This window comes from Oryctolagus cuniculus, chromosome 9 (assembly GCF_051225735.1).
Source record: "Oryctolagus cuniculus isolate XC-2025 breed Fujian yellow rabbit chromosome 9, ASM5122573v1, whole genome shotgun sequence".
NCBI lineage: Eukaryota > Metazoa > Chordata > Mammalia > Lagomorpha > Leporidae > Oryctolagus > Oryctolagus cuniculus.
Window position 1 is genome coordinate 74,718,503 of NC_142875.1, and position 26,315 is coordinate 74,744,817.

Sequence of the window (26,315 nt, forward strand, 5' to 3'; positions counted from 1 at the left end):
AGAAGTTAAATAGCTGTCCTTCCTCTTACATCCATCCTGAATAAGTGTAGAAGATATCAGTTAGCTTTGGGGAAAAGAATATGGGCTTCAGAGAAACCATTAGTTGCTTGGTTGTGAAAGTTGAAGGACTATTACTCACTTCTGTGACTCGGTTTTCTCATCTGCCAAACAGGAATAATACTGACTTGTATTGTAGTTGCTTCACCAAACTCAGAGATGCTATGAAAGCAAAATTGCCTAAGTAACTAAGTAATATATGGAAGGTTTAAAATCTAATTGAGGGGCAAGCATTGTGGTATAGTAGGTTAAGGTACCATTTGGGATGCTCACTTTCCATTTTAGAGTGCTGGTTTGAGTCCCAGCTCCTTTGCTTCCAGCCCAGTTTCCTGCTAATACACTTGGGAGGCATTAGATGATAGACCAAGTACTTGGCTTCCGCTCACTCATGTCGGGGACAAATGGAGATGCTGGTTCCTAGCTTTGACCTGGTCCAAATCCAACTGTTGTGTGCATTTGGAGAGTGAACCAGCATATGGAAAACCTGTCTTTTTTCAGTCTCTCCCTCTGTCATTCTGCCTTTCAAATAATTAAATTTTTTAAAATTTAAAAAGTAATTAGTATATACTAAATTGATCTTCTGTATATAAAGATAATTGAAAATGAATCTTGATGTGAATGGGACGGGATGGGAGAGGGAGTGGGGGATGGGATGGATGCGGGTGGGAGGGAGGTTATGGGGGGAAAAAGCCACTGTAATCCAAAAGCTGTACTTTTGAAATTTATATTCATTAAATAAAAGTTAAAAAAATTAAAAAGTAAAACCTAATTGAAAAAACTCCAAGGAATAATAACCCTATGGATCTCTGGATGTGTTTGTGTGTGTGTGTGATATCAATCAATACTAAGTTCAAATCCAGTAGAACTCCCTGGAGGTGAAAATCCTGACAATATCTGTAGAAAGGGTCCTCTTTACTCCTATCATTTGGTAACATCTCGGAAGTGATCCAAAACCCCAAATGCAGTAAGTGTGTCCTCAGCACCATATCTTTAGTGGTGCGTAGTGTCAATTCCATTAGTACATCAGGAGAATTCTGTGCTCATCAGGTTCTTTTTTAAAAATATTTAAGTCTTTTGGAAGAATTATCTATTTTATCTATTTGAAATGCAGAAAGACAGAAAGACAGAGAGAAAGAGCTAGAGCTAGAGAGAGAGAGATAGATAGATAGTGATCTCCCATCTACCGGTTCATGCCCCCAAGTGCCCACAACAAATAGGGCTGAGCAGGGTTGAAACCCAGGACTTGGAACTGAATCTGGAGCTCCCATGTTGTGGCAGGGAGCCAAGTACTTCATCCATCATGTGCTGCCCATCAGAGTGTGCATCAGCAGGGAGCTGGTAGGTACAGCACAGTCAGGGCTGAAACACAGGCACTCCAATAAGAGCTGTTTGTGTCCCAATGAACATCTAAACTGCTATGCCAAACCCTCACCCCTAGCCAGGTTCTTTTGATAATGTAATTAAATCTGAGACAAGAGATTTTAGACTTTTGTTCTCAATTTATTCTCTAATTCTTGGTCCAGTTACATTTTATTATATTTTTTAAAGAAAAATTAAAAAAAATTATTTAAGTTATACAAGTTTCATGTATTTCATACATACAGACCTAGGAACACAGTGACACTTCCTACCTTATTCTCCCTCCCGCCTATGCTCCAACCCTTCTTCCTCCCTTTCCTATTCCCACTCTTAATTTTTACAAAGATCTATTTTCAATTTACTTAACATTCATAAAGTGAACCCTACACCAAGTAAAGAGTTCCACAAATAGTACGAAGAGAAGGTCACTGTTCCTCAACAGAAGAGACAAAGGCTGTAAACTAAATCAGCAAATCTCAAAATGTCTATCTCACTCCAATACATTACATTTTAGGTACTCTATGAGTTACCCCAGATAAGGGAAAATATATGATATCTGTTTCTTGAGGACTGGCTTATTTTGCTAAGAATAATCGTTTCCAGTTGTATCCATTTTGTTGCAAAAGACAGGATTTCATTTTTTAATGGCTGAGTACTAATACTCCATAGTGTGTGTGTGTGTGTGTGTGCATGTGTGTCTGTGTTATTCAAGGATTATGTTTGCCCCAATAACTTTCTTAGTGTCTTCCTAAAGCCAATCTTCTTGATTTGAAGAAAGTGAATTTAGTGGATCAGAAAGGGAATTGGGAGGACAGGGTTCTTATTAGGCATTTTTGCCTTGATTTGTTTTCCAGAGGTAAAATAAAGGAAGTCAATTGTACATTTCATGGGAATGTTTTTATGGATGGACTTCTTATCACTCTGTAAAGCAGACAATAGACAGATCACCATAGCTTATGCTACATAAATTTAGATGACACTGCACTGCTTAAAGCTTAGAATAGTTACATGATGATGCAAAAATGTTTAGAAAACCCAAGACTCAGCTCAAAATAATCTTGAAATGTACATGTGACTTCTCATTCTTTAATCTTGTAATTCTCTGTTTTTATTCTGTCAAAGTTTTCTTCTATCCAGAGAATTAAGAGAAACTTTGTTGAACAGTTTGCCAAAATCTGCCTGTGCCCCTTTAGTAAAACTATGCCTGTGAAGAAGAAGAGGGTAAAGATTATCTCTGGAATTCCTCTCTCTCTCTTCTGAAACTGCAGCCCTGAAAAGCCTCCTGAAGTGACTTCATTCCTCAATATATTTTAAGCAAATACAGAAATAAACCTAGCCTTTTTAGTTAGTCATTATTCACTTAATATTTTTGAAGTATGATAATGCATAAGGTTTTCCAAAGTTTGAAATATAAATCAAATTGTTAAAGGAGATTCTATCATTCTACCCAGCTAAGAGTGTGTGCAATAATGGTGCGTGCATCCGTGTGTGTGTGTGTGTGTGTGTGTGAAAAAGCAAATGTAAAAAATAGTGCAGGCTAAAATGTCTAAGAATAATTATAGCTACTGGATATTGAACTTCCAAAAATAAATAAAAAAATGAGTATTTTGGTATTAAGGCTTATTCAATTATTCAAAGAGATAAGCATGGTTTCTTGAACCAGTACTTAGATGACTTCAAGGTCTCCTGCTAAAGTTTACTCAGAGTAGAATTTCCCCTCAAAGCAGCAAGATTCAACAACTATATGTTTTTATAAATGTTGGTTTCAATTTTAGAACTTTGCTTCTTGCTAGCATTCCTTTTATCAATATATGGAATACTAAGCTATGATTTGACTCCTCTAAAATAAAGGAATTCTCTTTATTAAACCTCTGATTCATACAAGTAATCAAACAGTTGAAGCTCTTAACACACATTTTTGCTTGTTTGGCACACATCCCACTCATGGCCATTTTTTAGAACTGTGATAATGGTATGCGTTCAGTGATATTTTAAACAAACCTGCTTAGTGCTTCAAAAAACATAGGAGGATGTTATATGACCTAATAGTGTTCCATTTTTAAAAGATTAAAAAGGAAATGGCTGACTGAGTATAGGCTCTCTCTGCTCTCCTCTCTCATATATGCCTTCACTTCTTGCACCCTGTTCACAAAACACAAGTACATCCTGAGTTTCTTTTGCTTCTTGTGAGGCAAAGAACAGAAACAACTGCCTGATCAATCTAATAGTGATGAGTTTTTACCCAAGACTATAGGGTTAGATGAAGAGTGGTCAAGATCTGAAAAGAATGTGAGTGATCATTGGTTTTGTGGGAGCAATGATGATAATATTGCCCAAGAGACTTAGACAGTGTCATATCCTGAAGTAGTCTTCATAATTTGTCATGGAAAACTTTGAGATAGACTGGGCCACCAAATCTCCAAACTAACAAAATCATCAGATAGCATGTGAGTGGTGAGATTAGACAGATTTTATTCAGCCTTCATGTCCTGGTGAATGCAACACGTTGTCACACCAGCATTAGTTCACATGTACAGATGAGGAAAAGGCTCCTCCTTTGGGCAGATACAACCAGCTGGGCACATGGCTGTGAGTGGAGCTCTACTGGATTCCAACATCCTCTTGTCATCTCAAGTAGGAAATCTCAGGCAGGGTGTAAAACTGATCAACTGGACGTAGAGATCTTATTTAAAAAGACTCTCTCTCTCTCTCTCTCTCTCTCTCTGTAGTGCTTTACAAAGCATAAGACAAAAATAATATAACTAGATCATCTATCTATAACCATGACGAAGTAAGACTCTGTTGATTGGAGATTGTAGAAATTCTATAGCAAATACCACATTCATTGCGTACACACACAGGTGAGCATGAAATGATACCTAATAAAGATTCCTTGTCAGAGAACAACCAAGAAAAGTCCCTCTTCTGGTAATTGCTACCAGGAGAGTTGAATACTTACCACCATCTTCAACTGCAAAATGGAACATATCACTTGTGGTGTTAGCTCCTTTTCTTAAGACATAGCATATTTTCATGTCATCAATGTCAGCTAGAAAATAACAAAAAAAAAAGTGATGGAGTAAGACTTGTGACTCATTTTTGTGGGAAATCCTACTGGTTACGACTTATCTGTCAAGATATTTAGATCCTTTCCTCCTGCTAAGAGGAACAGTGCTATCAAATGTCTCGGGTCCCTAAGCCCCTTGATTTCAGCTGTCCACTGGAAATATGATCCTTTATACAGACAGAGTGCAAGAGTTAGGTTATAATAATAGCAAGGTGTTGCCCCTCCCAGTGGTATTTACATGCTCATACACCAAAGGAGTGACTATCTAAATATGGAATGTCAGACACCATGACAGGTGGAAAGGAAGATATTTTGAGTCATGGCAGGTTTCCTGGACTCTTGAAATCACATCTGCCTCCCTAGAGGACTGGCCTTCAGAGGAAAGAGACTCTTCCTCTGCACGCTGGCTCCTCTTCTGCTTCTGCTTCTTTTTTAAACCTTTTGTGGTGTAACAGGCTTCTTTGAAGTTATTCAAAGTTTAAAAGAACTAATAAAGGAGATATTGTTTTTAAAATCCCACTGATTGCTATAACTATTGTGACTCAGTGTTAAGGAGAACTTAGAACAAACAACATCCAATAAAAGTAGAAATTCCATTCATTGTAGAAAATTATGCTACCTACTCTAGCAAATTCACTTATAATGTTTTGTTTTCATTACTGACAAAAAGTGCTTTTTAACATTTATTTATCCATTTTGCCAGTTCCCCTTATTAATTATGCCACACAGACAATATTAAAAATACATATTTTATTCCCTGATACAAGATTATGATTTGATCTGGGCCAATTAGAGAGTTTTGAAGGCTACATAAAATCAAGATCATAGCTAGAAATAGATTCAACAACAGTATGTAGTGTCTATGTAGTATCTGTTTGTGTAGACATCAGATTCTAGTACATATCCTACAGTTTTCAATTTCCTAAAGCTGTACTTAATTCCTGATGTGGAATTCAAAGTTATCATATATAAGATAATGACTTCAGGAAGAATATCCACAAGTGGGCAAAGTATTAGGATCAATGAGTTAATTCCTTGAATTTTTATAATTTGACTTCACAGATGTGAAACATGTGCTCTTTTCTGGCTTATACAGTTTGAAAGGTGAGCCATATGCCACCAGAAATACCTTGGCAGGGGGTGAGGTTGGGTAGTGGTGGTGGTGGTGTTGTGTGTGCTTATCTGATTTGATAGCTCATGTTACTTTCTTGCTAACAGAGTGCTTAGAGGTGCAGAAAGTCTCAGAGTTTTTGCTTTTCTTTATCACTCCATGTCTAACTCTATAAAAATTTCCCAGACCTTCCTTCTAGTGTCATTTTAATCTTTCTCTATGACTATCTTAACTAGTAGACCAAACACTGCTGGGATTTTTCTTCATCTTAATTTCCCGCATCCCTGTGCCCAAGGTCTATAATCATCAGTAAAGGCTTGACTGTTTCCTAATTTAAAAGGAAAGAGCTGAGTGGCCTGGTACATCACACACAAATCTCTGCCTTGAATGTGCAATGTTTCCATAGGGGCCAGCACTAAAGCCCCCAAAACACTCTTTGCCTTCTCATCCTTACAATGCTTAACTTTTACAGCCTTGACTTGATCAGTAAAGAAGAGAGTGAACTTTGCTGACTACACATCCTGGCCACAGGGACAGTGACCTCTGGCCCTGGGGGAAAGATCTTTATCCAGCACTTCCATTCCTTGTTAAATGTTATAAGAAAATATATAGACTGAACAAAGAGAAAAGAAAAAGAAACTGTAGAGTACACTCATTATGTGTAAATGTTTTTTAATCAAAAATACAGCATCATGGATATAGTTTCATGAAAGTAAGTTACTGCTTCAAAAGTGATTTTTATGAACTGTTCCTTAAGGTAAAAAGAACACGAACATGTTTTATGACACCCAGCTGTCAAATTTCTCCTCCAAGTTAGGGCATGCAGCATTGATTACTGGCAACATGCTATAACCCTTCTCACTTTCCTAGCAGACCTGGTAACTACACCTGGCTCAAACTCTGGTGGGAATTTCTGCTCCCCTGGAATTGATTTTTAAGGTATCCACCCAAGATATCATTAGGAAAAAATAATCCAAGTACTTGAGACAAGTGATTTAGACCCAGGGGTTGGGTATAAAACTAGTATTCAAACAGTACTTTATACTTTGTGTGTCTGTGTGATGCAAACTGTTGAAATTTTTTTAGTATATACTAAGTTGATCTACTGTATATAAAGATAATTAAAAATGAATCTTAATGAAGAATGAGATGGGAGAGGGAGTAGGAGATTGGAAGGTTTGCAGGTGGGAGGGTGGTTATGGGGGGAAAACCGCTATAATCCAAAAGTTGTACTTTCTAAATTTATATTTATTAAATAAAAGTTTAAAAAAAGAAAAAAGAGATAAAGTTTGGAATAACCAAATAACTTTCCTAATTCTACATTGTTAACTTTTCTTTAATAATGAAATTTAGTAAGTTTTTAAAATGAGTGTTTTTCTGGTAGTAATTTAGTCATTCAATTTAGGAAAAACTTTCTCTATCAATGCTAATTTGACTTAATTCAGTGCATCAAATATCCATCAAAATATAATTTGGCATATGCCTTCCCTTATAAAGTGACAAAAACAGCAAAAAAATCTGCATATTCTTATTCTAAACTCTGCTTCCAGTTCTCCTAACAGAAGAGCAGCCACAACAGCTCTCTGATGGAGTTTTCTCCATTTTAATCACTTATCTAATCTCCATAAATAACTACTCTGAACTGAACTCTAGCCTCGACTTGTTCCAATGAGTGCTGTGTGATTTTTCTAGTCAATATTTGGGTTCATATTGGAATGCAACAATTTCCCATAAAAGCTAATTTTTTAAAAGATATCATCACCTTTTACAATAAACTTATAGCTACTCTGCATTTATCAATAACATAAAAATTATATGTTACTCAAATTCATTCAGAGAAACAACAGCCTACAATGAAATAGCATAATTTTAGGGTTCAATATTTAACAAGCATTATTCTAATATTTTGAGCTGCTGGACTTGGACCACAGAATTTAAATGAAATTCACAGGTCTGTCTGCATCTAAAAATTCCTTTAAAATCTCCAAACTCAGATTCCTTTTTTAAGTCAGAGGAGTGATTTGAAGCACCCTTCTCTATGTTCTGATGTATTCCTTTCATCCTCTTCAGTTTCCATGAAAATAAACCAGTCTAAGATTGCAATGGCATCTCTATCCTCAGAAAGCTTCACACAAAAGTTTTCTGCTGGCCTGGCATGACATTTGGCACTCAGGTTTTCCTGTCCCTGCAGGCCTTAGGATATATTCAGGCTTTTAGCCAAGAATCAGGAGGTTGGGGTGTGGGGCTATTTGCCAGCATCTAAACAGAGAAGCAGTTCACTTTAACACTACATTTCACTACATCCATGTTTATGAAAGCATTTGTTATCTAAGAGTACACCATGGTTGCAGGAAAAGAACACCCCCTCTGGGATGTCCTTGCCTGCAACTTCATCTCTACTAACAGAGCCCGCATAGAATAGATCTAGTTTCCATTCTGACATGGTGCGATTTTCATGAAAGCAACCAAATCCCTTTGTGATGAAAGTTGCACATTCTAGAAACACAGCTCTAACTCCCAAACCAACATGCTGAATGGGCTTCTCCCTTCCGTCACTGAATAACCCTGCACAGGTCACCTGCCCTTCCTGTCTCAGACTGTGTTAGCACACAAAGAAAACTGAGGGTAGAAAACCCTGTTCTCTCAAGAACGCAGGTATTTGAGGCAACTGGTATTCGTTACTGTGCTTGCAATAGGAAAGAAAGCAGGTTTGAAATGATGAAAGAATTCACTCTTTCTGCTACTAATCTTGTTTACACATCTTCATGTTCTTAATGACACACTGGAGGCAGGTTTTGGAGATGAGCATATTGTATTTTCATATCTCATTAAGAATTCTCTCCTTTTTTGTTTAAACTATGGAAGCACACCCTCTTTTTTTTTTTTTTTTTTTTGACAGGCAGAGTTAGTGAGAAAGAGAGAGACAGAGAGGAAGGTCTTCCTTTTTTCCGTTGGTTCACCCCCAAAGTGGCCACTACGGCCGGCGCATTGCGACTGGCACGCTGCGCCAATCTGAAGCCAGGAGCCAGGTGCTTCCTCCTGGTCTCCCATGCGGGTGCAGGGCCCAAGGACCTGGGCCATCCTCCACTGCCTTCCTGGGCCACAGCAGAGAGCTGGACTGGAAGAGGAGCAACCGGGACAGAACCGGTGCCCCATCCGGGACTAGAACCCAGTGCCACAGATGGAGGATTAGCCTAGTGAGCCGCGGCGCCTGCTGGAAGCATGCCCTCTTGACATCATCGTTATAACTCTAGATAAGACTTCTGTTTTTGGACAGGTATTGCCTGAGTCATGAAATATTACAGAATTTTTTTAAAAAAATCTCAAAGTAAATATAAACAAGCCCTTATTTTTCTTTTAGCTACAAAATCCCTAACAATTTTAACAGTAACAGAACAGTGCTCTTAAAATTAACCAAAGTAACATGAATTTGAAGTCTTTCTTTCTGAATTGCAATAGATAATGATAACACTGTGAATAAATACAATTTAGATGTTTGAAGGTGCTAAGATGCTTCATGAACTATATGCAGCATTTGAAACAAAGAATTCTCAGGTTTCCTAGCCAATATTTGGGTTCGTAGGTATGGCAAATGCAGCAGGATTGGAATGCCTGCTGGTTTTAATTCCAAAGTCTGGCTCCTGCCCTGAGTGTACCTTGTCACTGTCAAAACACTTCTATTACTCTGTAATGACAGTCACTGTAGTGGGACATACAGTGTTAAGGGGTCTGTCCTCCAAGGGAACTCAGTCTGTGTGTTCTCCCCTTACCTTCCCTGGCCCCTCTCCTTGACCTCTTATTTTATGCATTCTTTGTATGGCTTTCAGTGGCAGCTATCTTCTCTGGAAATGATACCTGGAACGCCCACTGGTTATAAGGAAATTGATACATACCTTGGGTAAACTGAGTGACGCTGTGGTTGCCTTTGCCCAGGTTGAGGAGATAACCATGTTGAGGGGCTTCTGTCACAATAAACCTGAGAGAAAGGTGTTGGCTGTCTCTGTCCACCACTCTCAATACTTTGTTTGTGATCATGAACCCCAAGTGTCCAGTGGCTAGTGTGCGAAGTGTGGAGGCCCCTTTATTCACTGCAATTTGGGGGACACTATTGTCAACAGCTAAGACTTGGATCTTCATCACTTGGGGTCTCCTTGTTTCAAATACTGTATCAGGAAAGACATAGAAGTCGGCGTGGGTACCGTCTGTTACTGTGAAGGAGAAGCTGTCTTCACTTGACTCAGTGCCATCATGTTTGTAGCTGATTAAGTTTTCATTCAAGTCTTGCTTGGTAAAAACCATGACAGGTCTGGTATTGTTGAAAAGAAGATGACCATGAACAGGCACCTGGGTGACAGTGAATTTCAGGAGTCTGTCAGGTGTATCTCTGTCTTCCACTGTGAGTTCAAAGGGAGTGATCAGCTTATTTTCATTTTCACTGACAACCAGGTTATGGATGGTGACCACTGGCTTCTTGTTGTCCACATCACTAATGGAGATACGGAATGTCCGGAAAACAGGGTTGTGTCCATCAGTTACTTGAAACTCAAAACTGTCCATCTTCACCTCATCATCGGCTGTGTGAATGTAGTAGATTTTGTTGCCAGCCAGTTGTAATTGAGTGAAGGACATGACGGACACTCCTGGTTGATCTGTGCACTCTAAGTGACCTCTCATGGGGGCCCTGGTGATGGTAAAAACTAAATATTCATCAGGGCTGTTCAAGTCACTGGTGCTTAGTAGGTCTGTTGTTAGTGTGACTTTGCCACCTTCTTTCAAGGACACTCCCTTACTTATCACATCAGGGAAGACAATGTCAATGCTCCCAATGGACACATAAAAGTAGCGATCTATGAGAGCGTTTATCCCATCAGTCACATCAAATTTAATTAAGTCCCGAATGCCCTCTTGTCCAGTATGGACATACTGGATTAAGTTTCTGTCCACTTCCTCCTGGGTAAAATTCATGCCCAGGGTGATGTTTTCAAGGGCACCCATAGGTCTCCGTCTTTGTAGTAAGCCATGTCTGGGCCCATAACGAATAATATAAACCAAATATTTGTCTTCAGAATCTAAGTCAGTTGCCATTAGTATCTTGTTGGTGATGATTTTTGTTTCCCCAATTTCTATTTCTAGTCCATTATTGATGGTCATTCTGGGAGTCTCATCATCAACAGGGATAACCATGATGAGGACCATCTTCTCCACGGAGTGCTTGCCATCAGTCAGTTTAATTACAAAACTGTCTTCCTGTGTCTCAGAGTCATCGTGCTCATAAATAATGCTGGAACTTTCTACGATCTGGTCCAAGGTGAAGCTTTCCACCAAAACTGTGCCATTTATCAGCTGGTTCATGATGTGACCATGAGTAGGAAATCGTGTAATAATGAAAGTTAAATCATCTGGGGGAATGTCGGCATCGGCAGCATTGAGGATGGGTGTATCAATGACCAGACTCATGCCTTCCATCACCATAAATTCTCTCATAAACATTTCTGGTTGTTCATCATTGGTGGGTATGATCACTATGGGAAAAAAATGTCTCTCTGAGAAATTAATGCCATCAGAACAACGAAATATGAATCGATCTTCCACAGGCTCCACACCTTGATGGACACTCTGGATATAGTTAATGTGACCCTGCCTGAGGTCTTTTAGAGTGAAAGCACTTACAGCAATCCCTGCTCTTGATTTTTCAGAGCCTGGTGCTGGAGAAATATTTTCAACATAACCTGAGGTAGGCTGAATAATTATAGTACACAAGATGTCATCATTCAGGGAGTCAATATCTTGAGCACTTATTTGAGTTGAGGTTATAACACTTTTATCACCTTCCAGTACCATGAACTGTTCACCCACAGATATTTCTGGAGGCTGGCTGTCCACAGGAAGGATGGTCACCCACACAGTAACTCCTTGGATTGTATTGCCACTGATTCTCCATTCTTGAGATGTATCTGACAGGCTTAGGTTAAAAGAGTCTGCTTTGGGCAACAGGCCTATCTCACCACTGGTGTGCGCATAGACAACAGAGCCTTCCAAAATGTCCTGTTGGGTAAATTGCTCTGCTGGAGCTCCATTGACCAGGATTTCCCCATACAAGGGTGGATCTTCCAAAAGGAAAGTCAACATCAAATCATCAGTGCCCTTATTGGTCCCCTTAATAACACTGGCAGTGATTTCAGTAGCCCCATTTTCTAGGACGTCTAAATAAGACTCCAGAGTGCCAGCAGGAAGGTTCAACATGGGTACCTCATCATCCACTGGCCGGATGTTCACTCTCAGAGTTATGGGCACCACATGGTGTCTGTCGCTGACTTCCAAGGAGCAGCTATCCGTCAGGGAATCATCTCCATTATGTGCATAGGAAATCCGACCCTGTTTGATGTCCTCCAAGTGGAAGATCCCTCCAACAGGCAGGATCTGCCCAGACACTTGCACCTGGCCATGCTTGGGTGCCTGTGTGAGAGTGAAAGAGATATGGGCCATATCAGTGTCCACATCATGAACATGCAACTCAGTCTCACTCAGGATATGGTGGCCCTTCTCCTGAATGGTGAAGCCAGTGTTTAGGATTTCTGGCGGCTGGTTGTCCACTGGCTGCAAGTAAAAGGTGAACGTGCCTGGAGCCACATTCCCAGCCTTGTCCTCCACCTGAAACCGGAACTGGGCCACTCGAGCAGCCACTCCCAGTTCTTCACTGGGAGGTCTGTAAGCAATTTTATGATGGTTGATCTGGGCTTGGGTAAAATGCGTCACCATGACTGAGGGGTTGTCACTCAGGACCAAGGTGCCCAGCGGGGCTGGCGAGTGGTTTTCATCTGTGTCCACAGGGGGCTGGGTAACTGTGTAATGCAGTTCTCGGTCATCTGTGTCCAGGTCTGTGTAGCGCAGCCACTTCTTCCTCAGTGGTGTGAGCTGGGATTCCTGCACCACCATCCGAAGAGGGCAACCACTGCCCAGCTCTGGAGGCAGGCGATCCACAGGATGAATGCGTACCACAAACTTCTGCAGCCCAGACTGATTAGGGGGATCGTTGTTATCCTGGACTCTGAATGTGAACTGGTCCATGACTGGTCCAGGACTGTGGGGCCCAGAGTGCCTATAGAACAGCCTTCCCTCTGTTATGTCCTGCTGCCGCCACTCTGTCACTGGTCGCTCATAAAATGCTCCCTGCTTCTTCCATTGGCCCCTGGTAAGCTCCTCTTCCTCATGGGGGGGATGAGTCTGGCGGAGAAGCAGGTGCCCTGTGGTTGAGGGTGACTCCAGCACAAAAAGCAGCACAGCATCATCGGAATCCATGTCAGTTGCACTCAGCTGAAGGGGCAGGATGGACACCGTTTCCCCCTCTGCCAGCATCAGTCCAGTATTGGCATTGAGGACCGGTGGTTGGTCATCCACAGGCACTAAGGTGATAGGGAACAGGAACTGTACCTGGTGCCTGCCTCCTCCATCCATCATGCGAAGTACCAGGTTGTCACTCAGCGAGCCATCTCTGTCATCATGCTGGTAGACAACCTGACCAGCTGCCAGCTCAGCCACGGAGAAAGTCTTTGGAGCAATGCTACCAGAAGCACCCAAAATGACAAGGTGACCATGTCGGAGCCCAGCCACCACCTCCAGCTGCACTGCCTCTAGGTCATCCTCATCACTGATGACTAGGTTTTGTGATCCACCATCTGCAGGCCCGGTGAGGGGCCGGGCCTGACCCTCATAGAGAATAAGACCAGTGTTCCGGGTGACCACTGGAGCCAGTGTGTTCATGGGCTTCACCACTATCATAAAGGCAAAAGGGTCTGAGGCTGCTCCTTCTGGGTCCACTACCTCCAGCTCCAGCTCAAAGAGACGCTCCTGGTCCGAGTCCTCAGAGGGGGGCTGGTAGGCTATTTTCAAGAGGCGCAGATCCCTCTGAGTGAAGGAGGAGAGTGGCAGGCTGCGGTCATCAGTGCTCACCAAGTAGCCCTGGCCAGGCTGGAACGGAGAAGTGAGGTTGAAGATCAGCAGGTCAGGGGCAGATTCAGCATCCTCAGCTGCCAGCATGTCTGGGGTCAGGGCGGTCAGCACGAACTGGTCCACCTCCATCATCATCATGGCCACAAAGCTCGGCTTGGGGGCGGTGTTCTCAGCCCCTCCTCTGATCCTCACCAGCACCTGGAAGTGCTCCCGTTTCAAAGCAGGACTGCCCACAGGAGCCCCTCGCGGACGTAGCTCTACCACCATGGGCACCCAGTCCCTGTTTGGTGAGCGGCTCAGGGCTGTGTGGCGGTAGCGCACGCCCAGCTCCTGGAAAGCTTTGCAGTCCATCAGCAGAGGCTCCGGGGCGCCTCCCTCTGTGGCTTCTCCAGGGACCTGCGGATAGTGGAGCAGTTCTCCATAGCGAGGGAGTGAGCTCAGTCCGGACAGGATGCCCACGCGGCACTCTTCCGTCTCTGGCTCATAGGCAAACTCCAGGCTCCGTGCGTCCAGAGCATTACTGGTCCCCAGAAGTTCTTCCACGACCAAGGGCAAATTCCGAGTTACAACCTCCAGCTGGCTGAAAACCACCTCTACTTGTAGCACCAGCGGCAGCACGAGGGCCCCTCCCGGCGCGTCGTAGCGCAGCTGCAGCCTGACGCGGTCCCGCGACGGGCTGCGCGCGCCCAGGTGTGAGTAACGCACCTCTGTGGGGCCGAAGTCGCAAGGAAAGCGCTTGGGACTAAGGCGACCCGGTCGCTGGGCGAGCGCGTCGTTGTCCAGCACCGTCACTGCGCAGCGGTCCCCTGGCTGCACCTGCAACACCAGGTCCTGCAGTGGATCCAGCCATACCTCACGGCCGAACGGAACGCGGAGCCCGCGGTTCTCCAGCACTATGGCTTCTTCGGCAGGGACCCCTGCAGCCCCAGAGAGACCGGGGAACAGGAACGCCCGGCCGGGGTCTGCGGGCTGTGCTGGGACGCGGCTTACCAGTGACAGGAGAAGCAAGAGCAGCAGCCGCTGCCGTGGTGTCCGGTGTGCGCGGGACGCGATTCCTGGGGTACCAGCGGCGTGCATGGTCCAGGTGTTGGAGTTCGGGCAAGACAGCCCGAAAGCGTGCAAATCTGTCCCCAGGCAGGCAACCAGAGACAACTCCAGAAAAGTGCCAGGGACTCCGCACGCTGCCTGGGAGGCGCTGCTGGAGCCGAGGTTGGGTCCCCAGGATGGGAAAGTTCGCGCGGCGCAGGCGGAGCTGGAACCACAAGCGAGGAGGAAGCCCTCGCAGTCGGTCCGGCTCCGCCGCTCGCGGCTCAGTGGCGCGGAGAACTGAGCCCCTCCACTCCTCCCTCTCAGGTCCCGGGACCCTGGGCTTTGAGGGAAATCCCTCCTCTCGCACCCCCTTTCTCCAGGCGTCCCGGGAGGCCAATCGCTGGTCCCGGTAGGAGGCCCCGGCTCAAGGGTTGGGTAGTGATTTCTGCCAATCAGCTCGGAGGGGCCGAGGCGGGGAAAATGCGGAGAGGGGCGGAGACCGGAGGCGCGGCAGGTTGTCTTTTTGAGTATGGGGAGCGGTGGCATGGGCTGCCCACGCTCGCTCGCACGGGGCTCCGCGCCTTTGGACGCGGAGCTGTAGGCAGAGGCGGCCGCGCTGGGCTCCCTTCCTAGTGCGCCTGCGGCTGCGTATCGCCCCGAGGATTGCTGCAGTTGCCACACTCTCCCCTCCCCGCCCGCTCCGTCTGTTCAATGAAAACCCGCGCAAAGGCAAGGTCTTTGCTCGCGCAAACTTGCCGACTAGCGAGGAAGGCGAGCTGCAAAGCCGCTGGAGTTTGAATTAGGAACCCAGTGAAGTTTGAAAAGAATCTTTGGAGGGTCGTATTTAGAAAAGCAGGACAGCTGAAAATCACAGTTAAAGCTAGAGCAGGTGTCATGGCCCGGCCCCAGGCTACCTTCTCCTTAACTTACAACGGGCTCAGTCCTAGATGGGTGAGTTCTTAACAAGCCCCTCCTTTGCAATCAAAGTTCACGGCGTAGAAGGGGGGAGGAGACGGGGAAAGAGGGCATGTGGAATGCGTGAGAAATGCAGTCTGATCGGAATCGCGAGTCTCGCACCGGGGAGCAAAGCCCCAGGCGCCCCCAAAGCCGCCACTGGACTGGGAGCTGTCAGGAGGGGACGTTCCCATTCTCTTCGCGGTTGTTAGCCCAAGCACCGGACTAAACCCACTTGTCAGCATCATGTTTCTCTGCGTGCCGGGAGAACTTAAAATTATCCCCGAGGGCGAAGGAAAAATAGTTCCGACCCCGTCTAGGTTTGTGGGCTTTGGTTCGAGCTTGAGCGCTTCCCGCCCCCTGGTGTTTGCCGGGTTTTAGAGGCCTGAGGATTCCTCTCCGTTCCCCCTCCCCCAAATTCCCCTCGGAAGTGCAGCCCAGCCAATTCAAGTGGTGTCCTGAGCAATCTTGCTTGTCAGATTCAAGCATGATGTATTTTAGATAATGTTCTTTTTCCCTTAATAATATGAACCTGATTTTTTTTTAAGATTTAGTTATTTGAAAAGGAGAGAGAGAGAGAGAGAGAGAGAGAGAGATCCATCCTCTGATAGACAATGGCAGGGCTCCACCAGGCGGAAGCCAGGATCCAGGAACTTCTGGGTCTCCTACGTGGGTTCAGGGGCCAAAACGCTTAGGCCATTTTCTGTTACTTTCCCAGACATATTAGTAGGGAGCTGGATAGGAAGTGGAGCAGCTGAGACTCAAACAGGAGCCCATACGGGATGCTGGCACTACAGGTGGAGGCTTAACCATCTGCAGCACAAGCTCTGGCTCCACAAATCTGATTATAATCAGGAATATAGAACTGGAATTATCTACGGCTTGCTATTTTCCTGATTAAACGTATTTTGAAAAGACAGGGTGTATAAGAAACTGCTACAGCGCGTTTACATTGCAACCTAAACGGAGGGTAAAAGGTGTACTTGTGGTCATTTCAGTAACAAGTGCCTATCCTGTTATCCCTTTTGTGTTTTTAGATTGCGCTCCTCTGGACCAGGATATTCAGCTCTGCCTGAGACTTTCAGAGCTGTTTTTCCTATGTTCCAGCACAAATTCAGCATGGAGGTACAACTGGGATGCTGTGGCAAGAAGTCCATGGTGAGTCCACCGTGTAAAGTTCTTACATCATTCAAAAGGAAGCAAGAGATTAATTTAAAGGAGCCACTAGACCAAGCAACCAAACCAACCACGTTTAGTTAATACACTATTACTTGAGTTGATTCTATACACTCTGCACTGTTTGGGGATGATGCTTAATTCCTACTTACAGTTGAGGGATACATTTCACAATTTATTATGAGGTGAGCCTCCAGGGACATGGAAGGCATCTGGCCAATACTTCAGACACCTGAGAAAAAGCCCATTCAACTCTCACCTATTTCTGAATGTCTTGGGCACTATTATTTTGCAGCACATCATGACTTATTGCATTCATAATTCAAATTTCAGAGACATGGCAAAATCTTACTATTTCCTGTTCACAAATAGAAAGGTGCCAAATGAAACAGAAAATTAATTTCAGACCATTAAGTTTAGAATACTCATTTCTTTATAAGTTTCTTTATATGTTTCAAATCTTGGTTATGTGATTTATTGAAAAATGTCAATGGGAAGGCAAGTGGCCTTTATCCAGTCTCTGTGACCCAGGGTGAGTTCTGACTAGAGCCAGACCAACAGCCTGACCCCTGGTGCTTCCCAGTGTCTCCAGGGTTTTCCTTTCTTCCTTTTAAAGTCCAGCTCTGTTTGACTTGCCAGCCACGATAAGATCAGCATTTGAAGTATGGTAGTATGCCTGAAGGGCAGAGTTCAATATTTTGTTACTTGGTGAGAAGAATACAGGCCCACATCTATTTTTAGCCCAAGGAAATCAATAAACTATAATCTTTTTTGACTTTTTAATTTGGTCTGCCTTGATTGAAGTGATAGAAAGATTCTTAGGCATTTTTCTTTCTTTTTTATTTTTTGTAAATGCCTTAGCTATTTTTAATCAGATATAAGACAATACATTTCAGAATTGACTCAAATATGTTTTGAATTAATGAAAGCAAATATTATTAACAAAGATCACTTTTCTTTGGTAATAGTTCAATGATAAAAGATCTCTATAAATTATTAAGGAAATCTTTTCTGGTTACGAGTCTGAATATCTTAAGGAATAAGGTAATTGAATAAATGCATAATTTTTCAAAAATCTAAACTTAACTTTTCAGTTTTTATTTGAGGCTTTTAACACTTCCTATCCATCCACATGGCAAAATACCCTTTGTTTACTATTTGAAAAATCACACCAAAATATCTCCACAAAACAAGTTAATTTAAACTTATTGACTGATGAAATGCAAATTATTTTTTACCCAATGAGCTAAGGTGATGAATTTCAGATTCAGGTAAAATATTCAGGTAGAAATTCAGGGTTAGTCTTCTCCTTAAAAGTCACATGGCAGTTAAAGATACATCTGGTTAATCTTTTTCACATGCACACACCACTTAATGAAGAAATGCATTTCAGTGAATAAGATGAACTCCCGAGTAACGCATATCAGCACAGTCAGAACTCTGAATGCACTCCTGTCCGTCAGACACACGTGATCTCCCACCCCTGCGCAGCCTGGGATCTAACCCGGGATCTAACTGTCTTCCTTGCTTATCTTTATAGTTTATCACTCAGGTATGCATCCTTAATGTCACTTAGTGTTGTCTCTCTCTGAACTCTGTATGAGTAGGATTGAACTGTATATATTATTTTATCTTTTTGTTGTTGTTGTTCACCCGTGCTGCTATGTATAGTCATTAGTTTGCTCATTTTCCTGACTATGTAGCATTTACTTGTGTAAACATGCCTGAATTTATTTATCCGTTCTAGTGGAGATCACATTTGGGTTATTTCCACCTGGTTAAATATTGAGTATTACAGATTTCATTATAGACTTTATTTCACTTTCCTTATGTTCTCTGCTTGTTCATAAGACACTCATGGTGGAGAGTTCTTCACAGACTCTTTAAAAATATGTTAGTCCCTCCTCAGTATCATCAAAGGCTCCTCTTCCTTCTCACCCAGATACCAAAATTCAAGGATGCTTATGTTTCTTATATAAAATGGTGTAGTGTTTCAATCAACAGTTTGCAAATCCTCTCACATTAAGTCATCTTTAGATTTCTGATAATACCTTAGACAATGTTAATGCTGTGTAGAGGGTTGTTATGCTGTATTGTTTAAGGAATAATTATAAGAAACGAATGTTTGGACAGGTAAGTTTTTTCTAAATATTTTTATTCCACATTTGCTTGAATCCAACCTTCAGACAAAAAGGACCAATTGTATATACAGAGAGTTTGGTGATTGAAGTTTGGTGCCAAGTGTCTTTACTAGGTTTCAACATATTTTTATTCTTCAATAGCTTCAAACCTATGCCTAAAAACATAAACTTGACTGAATTCAGAGCAGCACGGTAGGGGTGAAGACAAACAACCCTGAACTAATTAACCAGGAACTGGTACAGCCTTGGTGCTGAAGTCCACTAACTATATGACATACGGACATTCTTTGTAGGTTTTGCAACTGCTGCATCCTCAACTCTACACAAAAGGAAATTAATCCTTTCAGACAAGTCCTTTTTGGGTTCTGATATGCTGGGGCCATGAGATCCAATTTAAGAATGACCTGCTATTTTTCCTCCCCCAGTTCTGTGGTTACCATTGTTTCCAGAAAGGTTGCCTCGAATAATAAAGAATATATCAGGGCTACTAAATGAGAAAACTTGGGAATCAAAACACATGCCCTTTGCCAATGGATAAGTTAATTGTTCCTTATTTTCCAATAGCCTGCATTTTAATTTATTTTAAATTTAAAGTTTTCAAGTCTAATTTAAGTTAAATTTTTAATACAGAACAAGGGTGGACATTTGACCTAATGGCTAAGACACCTGTGAAGACAATCACACCCCTTTTGGAGTGCCTTGGTTCAATACCCAGCTCTAGCTCTCAATTCTAGCTTCTTGTCGTTGCAGATCCTGGGAGGCAGCAGCGATGATATCGGAATATGGGGTGCCAGACGTTATCACCGAGAGCTTGTTAATAAATGCCCAATATTGATGAGCCTGTAAGTGTTCTTGCTTAATATTCAGAGAAGAATTCTGAATACTGGCATAAGTGAACAAGGCAGCATGATAATTTTAAGCTTTTTTTAAACTTTTATTTAATGAATATAAATTTCCAAAGTACAGCTTATGGATTACAATGGCTTCCTCCCCATAACTTCCCTCCCACCCGCAACCCTCCCCTTTCCTGCTCCCTCTCCCCATCCATTCACATCAAGATTCATTTTCAATTCTCTTTATACACAGAAGATCAGTTTAGCATATATTAAGTAAAGATTTCAACAGTTTGCACCCACTTAGAAACACAAAGTGTAAAGTACTGTTTGAGTACTAGTTGTAGCATTAAATCACGATGTACAGCACATTAAGGACAGAGATCCTACATGAGGAGTAAGTGCACAGTGACTCCTGTTGTTGACTTAACCAATTGACACTCTTGTTTATGGCATCAGTAATCACCCTAGGCACTTGTGGAGATCTTTCATTTAGGTGTTGTTTTTTTTGTTTTTTTTTTTTTTTTTTTTTTTTTTTTTTGCCAGAGTGTCTTGGCTTTCCATGCCTGAAAAACACTCTCATGGGCTTTTCAGCCGGATCCGCATGCCTTAAGGGCTGATTCTGAGGCCAGAGTGCTGTTTAGGACATCTGCCATTCTATGAGTCTGCTGTGTATCTCACTTCCCATGTTGGATGTTCTCTCCCTTTTTTATTCTATCAGTTAGTATTAGCAGACACTAGTCTTGTTTGTGTGATCCCTTTGGCTCTTAGTCCTATCATTATGATCAATTGTGAACAGAAATTGATCATTTGGACTAGTGAGATGGCATTGGTACATGCCACCTTGATGGGATTGAATAGGAATCCCCTGGTATGTTTCTAACTCTACCGTTTGGGGCAAGTCAGCTTGAGCATGTCCCGAATTGTACATCTCTTCCCTCTCTTATTCCCACTCTCACATTTAACAGCGATCACTTTTCAGTTAAGTTTCAACACTTAAGATAACTGTGTATTGATTACAGTATTCAACCAAAAGTATTAAGTAGAACAAACAAACGAAAAAATACTAAGAGGGATAACATATTAAGTTGTTCATCAACAGTCAGGGCAAGGGCTGATCAAGTCACTGTTTCTCATAGTGTTCATTTCACTTTAACAGGTTTCCTTTTTGGTGCTCGGTTAGTTGTCACCTATCAGGGAGAACATATGATATTTGTCCCTTTGGGACTGGCTTATTTCACTCAGCATGATGTTTTCCAAATTCCTAACAGGGATCACTTTTCAGTTAAAATTTAAACACCTAAAAATAATTGTGTGTTAATTACAGAGTTCAACTAATAGTACTAGAACAAAAAAAAAAATACTAAAATGGATAAAGTATTACATTGTACATCAACAGTCAGGACAAGAGCTGATCAAATAATTTTAAACTTTTTATTCAGTGAGAGAAATGCATAGGAGAGTGAGGGCCCTATCTAAAAGAGAGATAAATCCGGATCCGTACAGAGTATCAGGAGCTAGCCATGTGGGGGAGCATGTAGGCCAGGAAGCATGGGGTGGGTGGCCCAAAGGCCACACGCCCTGCAGCCGCAGGGGCAGGGGCAGCACAGGCTGCAATGACTAAAGGCCAAAAAGAAGGAAAAAGGGCAAGGCACACCATGTCCCAAGCTTTTAATCCACTTTCAAAGGGGAGTGGTTAATGAGCCTGATTGGCCCGTGGGCAAATAGGTGTGGCCAGGTAGGGGCATGAGGTCACACAGGGGCGTGGTGAAGGCGTGGTCTTCCAGCTCACAAAGCTAATCAATTTTATCCTGTATGCCTGCCTACATCACTGACAAATCACCTACATGAAAAACCTGGATTGAATTCCTTGCTTCTAGCTTAAGCCATGGCTGAGCCCTGGGCATTTCAAGCATTTGAGGAGTGGACAATGGATAAGAGTGCCCCTCTCACTGCCCCTAACCATATAAATATATGAAACTTCTAAAAATAAAATATATGAAGCAACACTTATATTCATTGATGTGGGCAACTTAAATTACTTTTTCCATGACATTCCACTGTTTTATTTGTTTGCTTATAAATTTATTTATTTGTATAAAAAGAACAGATTTCACATATTTCATATAAACAGTTTTAAGAACATAATGAAACTTACTACCTTCCCTCCTTCCCATCCACTTCCCTCCTCCTTCCCATCCACTCTCTCCTAGATAGCTATTTTTTATCTAAAGAAAAATGGAATGAAAATTAGTGGTATAAAACTAAATTAGACTCATAATAAGGATATGCAAATTTTCAAGATGCCTCTATTGTTAAGTGACACAGATGGCTTCACAAGCACCCAGACTTTACAGACAGAGCTGTGTATAGATGGGAGTCTTCTAAGAAGAAAGAACACTGGGGTGTGAGCCAGAAAATGAGGAAACTGCTTTTGCCACTTGCTTCTTTGGAGCTCAAGACCATTCACTGTATCCATCTTTGAAAATGTGTTATCAGGGAAGGGGGAATATATACACAAATATAAGACATATTTGATTTTATGCATACTTACATAGCCAAAGTGGAAATTAAGAGAAATTGTCATTGTTTTCAAATACCTTCCCTCTTTCTCATTTTCCAAACCTGTATCTTAATGCCTTACTCATGATAAATTGGAATATTTGATTATATTTGTAATAAATGACAATATATCTATTAATTACATATATTAATTGTTCTCCCACTTGTATTTTCAGTGTTTGTAGTTACTTCTTCTTTGATTACAATCATGCTTTTATTTTGTAGTAAAACATTCTCCCTCAATAGTGATACAGCCTTAACCTATGCACACATCTTGCTCTTTTTGAATCTTGCTGAATAATCTTTATCTGCATTTTCAACTTTCTCATCCAACTAATTTGTGAACATCTTATAAGGTGACACTCACCCTAGAATTCCAGTCATTCTCCACAACCCATCATTAAGTTGAGGAGAATTGCTCTTCTCTCCACAGTGTCTTTCTCTGCAGTCTTCTCTTTTCATTCCTGTTGGATCATCATCTCTCAGCTCCTCATTAGTTTTTGCTGAGGATTCTTCAAATCCTATTCTCACTACAGAGGCTTCCATCCTTCATATTGGTCTAGTAATGCAAAAACCACTCATTTTTAAGATTTATTTGTTTATTTGAAAGTCAAATTTACACAGAGAAAGAAGGCAAGGCAGAGCAAGAGCGAGAGCGAGAGAGAGGTCTTTGATCTGCTCGTTCACTCCCCAATTAGCTGTGTGATCTGAAGCCAGGAGCCAGGAGATTCTTCTAGGTCTCCCATACAAGTGCAGGGGCCCAAGGACTTGGGCCATCTTCTACTGTTTTCCCAGACCACAGAAGAGAGCTGGATTGGAAATGGAACAACCAGGACTTGAACTGGCGCCCACATGAAATGCCAGCAGTGCAGACAGAAGCTTTACCTGCTATACCACAGCGCTGGCCCCATCAAGCCCTTCTTTTGTTCATAGAATTTTTGTTAAAATCTTTTCTGGCTTCCTCTTGCCTATCTGTTGAAATGTATTGTGTTCATCTTTATATTCCACACTAGACTACGTGTTGCTCTGTGACTGAGTCTGCTGTCTTGTTTCTAGACCTTTTCTTGTCTCATACGTTTTTACATTCACTTCATAGTTCATCCTGATTCTCCTATTGGCAATGCTCTCATACAGACCTTTGAGAATCAATCAGACCTTTTATAACTCTAAGAGCCTCTAGGCCATTTATTCTAACTTCCTTGTTTCATATGTAGGGAAGCTGAACGAAGAGGACTAAAACCTGGGCATTGAGCTGGAGCGGAAGAGAAGTTTTTTTGTTGGTCCTGAGGTCTGTGTCCATATTCTGTTATGCATCAATCCAATGTTTAAGACACTTCCTTTCCCATGGAATCTCATTCATCCACACAGCTTAAAATGAGCTGTGCTTCTTGTAACTCCTTTTGCCATTTTCTTCTTTCTGCACATACGCCTCTGCTTCTATTTCTCTCATGAGACCACTCTTACCACATGTTTTGTTAGGCTCATCTCTGTTCTGTGTCTCTTACTCTTTGGAAAGCATCTTGAGTTCACACCCGAACCTTGCTCATCCTTCACATCCAAAAATCCTTAAGAAATACTCGTGACATTAGATTCCACAGTCGTATTTACTTGCAATAACTCAGCCACACTTCACAGCAGCTTCACATGGTATCTGAGTATATTGCTCAGTTTGCTTAGTGGCACTCAACAGAAACTCACTTTAGCTAAATTAAGGAAAATGAAATGGAAAGATATTAGATCACTCTGTATTTTCTGTTACGATTTGGAACCAAAAACTGAGGCCACCAGAAGCAAACATACGGCTTGGTAATGGCTTAGTTGTGGTGGCACTGTGGGCACTGCTGGACGCTGGGCCTGCAGATAACCTGCTGCTATGGCTGGCGCCCAAAACAAATCCACACTCCTGAAGTCATTGGCCATGCTGCTTTGGACTCAGTGTATCACTGGAGTTACAGACTGAATGAATTATTCTCTTTCCATGTCCTGGTGAATTCAGGAGTCTGGGTATGACAGGATTCTCCAAGCTTAAGTCATAGACTCAAGGACAAGATCGTGGGGAAATAAGTATCTGTCCCTTTAGGCCTCCTGGTGTTGAGTGACTCCCCTTCTAAGAGTCCTACCATGGGGATTCCACCTGCAGGAAAGAGGTTTATTTCTGAGGGAGCCAAACACATATGCTGCTTATAGTAAGTAAGTAAGTGTCAGTATCACCACTTTATGTTTGAGAAAACTGATACATTGCAGAGTTCAATGATTTTTCTCAAGTTTGTGTAGTTATTGACCAAATTAGAACTAAATAAATTAACTAAAATAGCATCAAATTGAAATAATTAGAATTGAAATCACCTAACTACAAGTTGGTATCTCTTATTTGAAATGATTGGGACCAGAAATGTTGGATTTTCTAAGATTCTAGAATATTTACATAATGAGATGTCTTGGGGCTGGAGCCCAAGTCATAGCATGAAATTCATTGAAGTTATATATATATATGTATATATATACATATAATTATATATATATATATATATAGGTATACACATAGCCTGAAGGTAATTTTACATACTACTTTTAAAGATTTTGTTTATTTGTATTTCTTTAAAAGGCAAAGAGACAGACAGACATAGATCTTCCATCTATTGGTGCACTACCAAGATGCCTGCAACAGCCAAGGCTGGGCTAGGCTTAAGCTGAAGATGGGAACTCAATCTGGGTCTCCCATGTGGATGGCAGGGCCCAACCACAAGAACCATAACTTACAGCATCCCTGGGTATGTATTAACTGGAAGCTAGAACCAGATGTGGCATCAGACTCACAACCAGGCATGCTGATATGAGATGTGAATGAATATCTTAGCCAGTGCCTTCACTACTGCACCGAATTCCTGCCCTGACAGAATTTTTAGATCTCAGTTTTGACTGTAATTTGTTGTGTGAAGTCAGGTGTGAAATTTCCCACCTGTGTTAAGTCTGTACTCAAGTACTATCATATTTGGGAAAATATCAGGTTTTAAATTTTTTGATTAAGGATTTTTTTGATTAATCGGTACTGCTTTACTATTGGTCTGTACCTCTATATCCTGAAATATACCTTTTATTGTCAAGACCATTTGGCAAAGCCTTCCTATTTTTTTTTCTCACACAGGTACAAGGTGAGTGAGTACCACACAGAAGACCATGAGAATCCTTGGCAGCCTTTTCTTCCGAGAGGCTTTGGCTGTGGGACTGCAGAGTTGGACAACTTCTCCATCCAGTGTTGAAACCTTTCTAGTTGAGGAAAGTCATAAAAGGAGGAAGGCATGGAGTGAGGTCGGGTCACTGTGGCTGCAGAAACCTGGGTGGGACCAGCAATAAAACTCAACATGACCTGAGCTACAGCATCAAAGTCTTGACTTGGAACCCCTTAAAATTGTTTAATTTCACCCCAGGCTTTAGAACCAATAACCCTAGGGGCATTAATGTTCATAAATTGCAGGTTTTCAAACAAAACTTGTAGTAAGGGAGAACTTAAAAGAAGTTCTGGTAAGAAAACACTACTCAGTTGAATCCAGAAAAACTAAACAAAGAACAAATGGGGAGGAACCTCTTAATTTCATGGGATTTAAAGTTAAAATAAAAAACTGATTAATTTCTTTCCATTTATTAAAAAGGCAGACACATACACATGCATGCACACACACACATACACACACATGTAAGAGAAAGAGGGAAGTCTTACATTTGTTGATTTATTCCCCCAAGTGCCTGCAACAACTGAGGTTGGGCCAGATTGAACTCCTGAACTGAAAATTCAATATGTTCCTCCTATGTGGGTTAAAGGGACCCAAGTACTAGAGCTGTTACTTGCAGCCTCTCCAAGTGCACATTAACAGGAAGGTAGACTAGGCAACAAAGATGGGACTTGAACCCACGCACTTGAATAAAGGTTGTCTGTGTCCCAAGTGGCATCTTAGCTGCAACATCAAATGCTCACTTTCCCACTACCAAATTTTATGAGAATATTTCTGTAAATTTCTTAGAGCAATGCTATTTTGGATTATTACTAATAAGCTTATGTTACAGGATCCACAATATCA

The 26,315-nt window shown here is 42.0% G+C and overlaps 2 protein-coding genes across 2 annotated transcripts in view; one reads left to right on the top strand and one right to left on the bottom strand.

Annotated features, from left to right (window-relative positions):
- Positions 1-14,976, bottom strand: part of FREM2 (FRAS1 related extracellular matrix 2) — a 217,465-nt gene extending 202,489 nt beyond the window's left edge. Inside the window, exons 1-2 of the mRNA XM_017350619.4 lie at positions 9,488-14,976; positions 4,376-4,465 (exon numbers count right to left, since the gene is read on the bottom strand). Coding sequence (XP_017206108.4) covers positions 4,376-4,465; positions 9,488-14,621 — 5,224 coding nt within the window. The 5' untranslated portion in view covers positions 14,622-14,976. The remainder of the gene's footprint in view (positions 1-4,375; positions 4,466-9,487) is intronic.
- A 675-nt stretch (positions 14,977-15,651) lies between these two features.
- LOC108178922 (uncharacterized) lies at positions 15,652-25,607 on the top strand. The gene is made up of 4 exons (XM_089303682.1): positions 15,652-15,847; positions 16,565-16,685; positions 19,595-19,686; positions 25,385-25,607. The coding sequence occupies exons 1-4, from the start codon at positions 15,774-15,776 to the stop codon at positions 25,497-25,499; spliced, it is 402 nt and encodes a 133-aa protein (XP_089159808.1). The 5' UTR covers positions 15,652-15,773; the 3' UTR covers positions 25,500-25,607.
- The last annotated feature ends 708 nt before the right edge of the window (positions 25,608-26,315 follow it).

Excerpts from the sequence above, each read along its gene's own strand:
- LOC108178922 (XM_089303682.1), top strand. The coding sequence starts at position 15,774 with ATGTTTCTCTGCGTGCCGGGAGAACTTAAAATTATCCCCGAGGGCGAA. Across the intron at positions 16,686-19,594 it reads GCTGTGGCAAGAAGTCCATG|ATCCTGGGAGGCAGCAGCGA; the intron begins GTGAGTCCACCG and ends TTGTCGTTGCAG. Across the intron at positions 19,687-25,384 it reads TGCCCAATATTGATGAGCCT|GTACAAGGTGAGTGAGTACC; the intron begins GTAAGTGTTCTT and ends TTTCTCACACAG.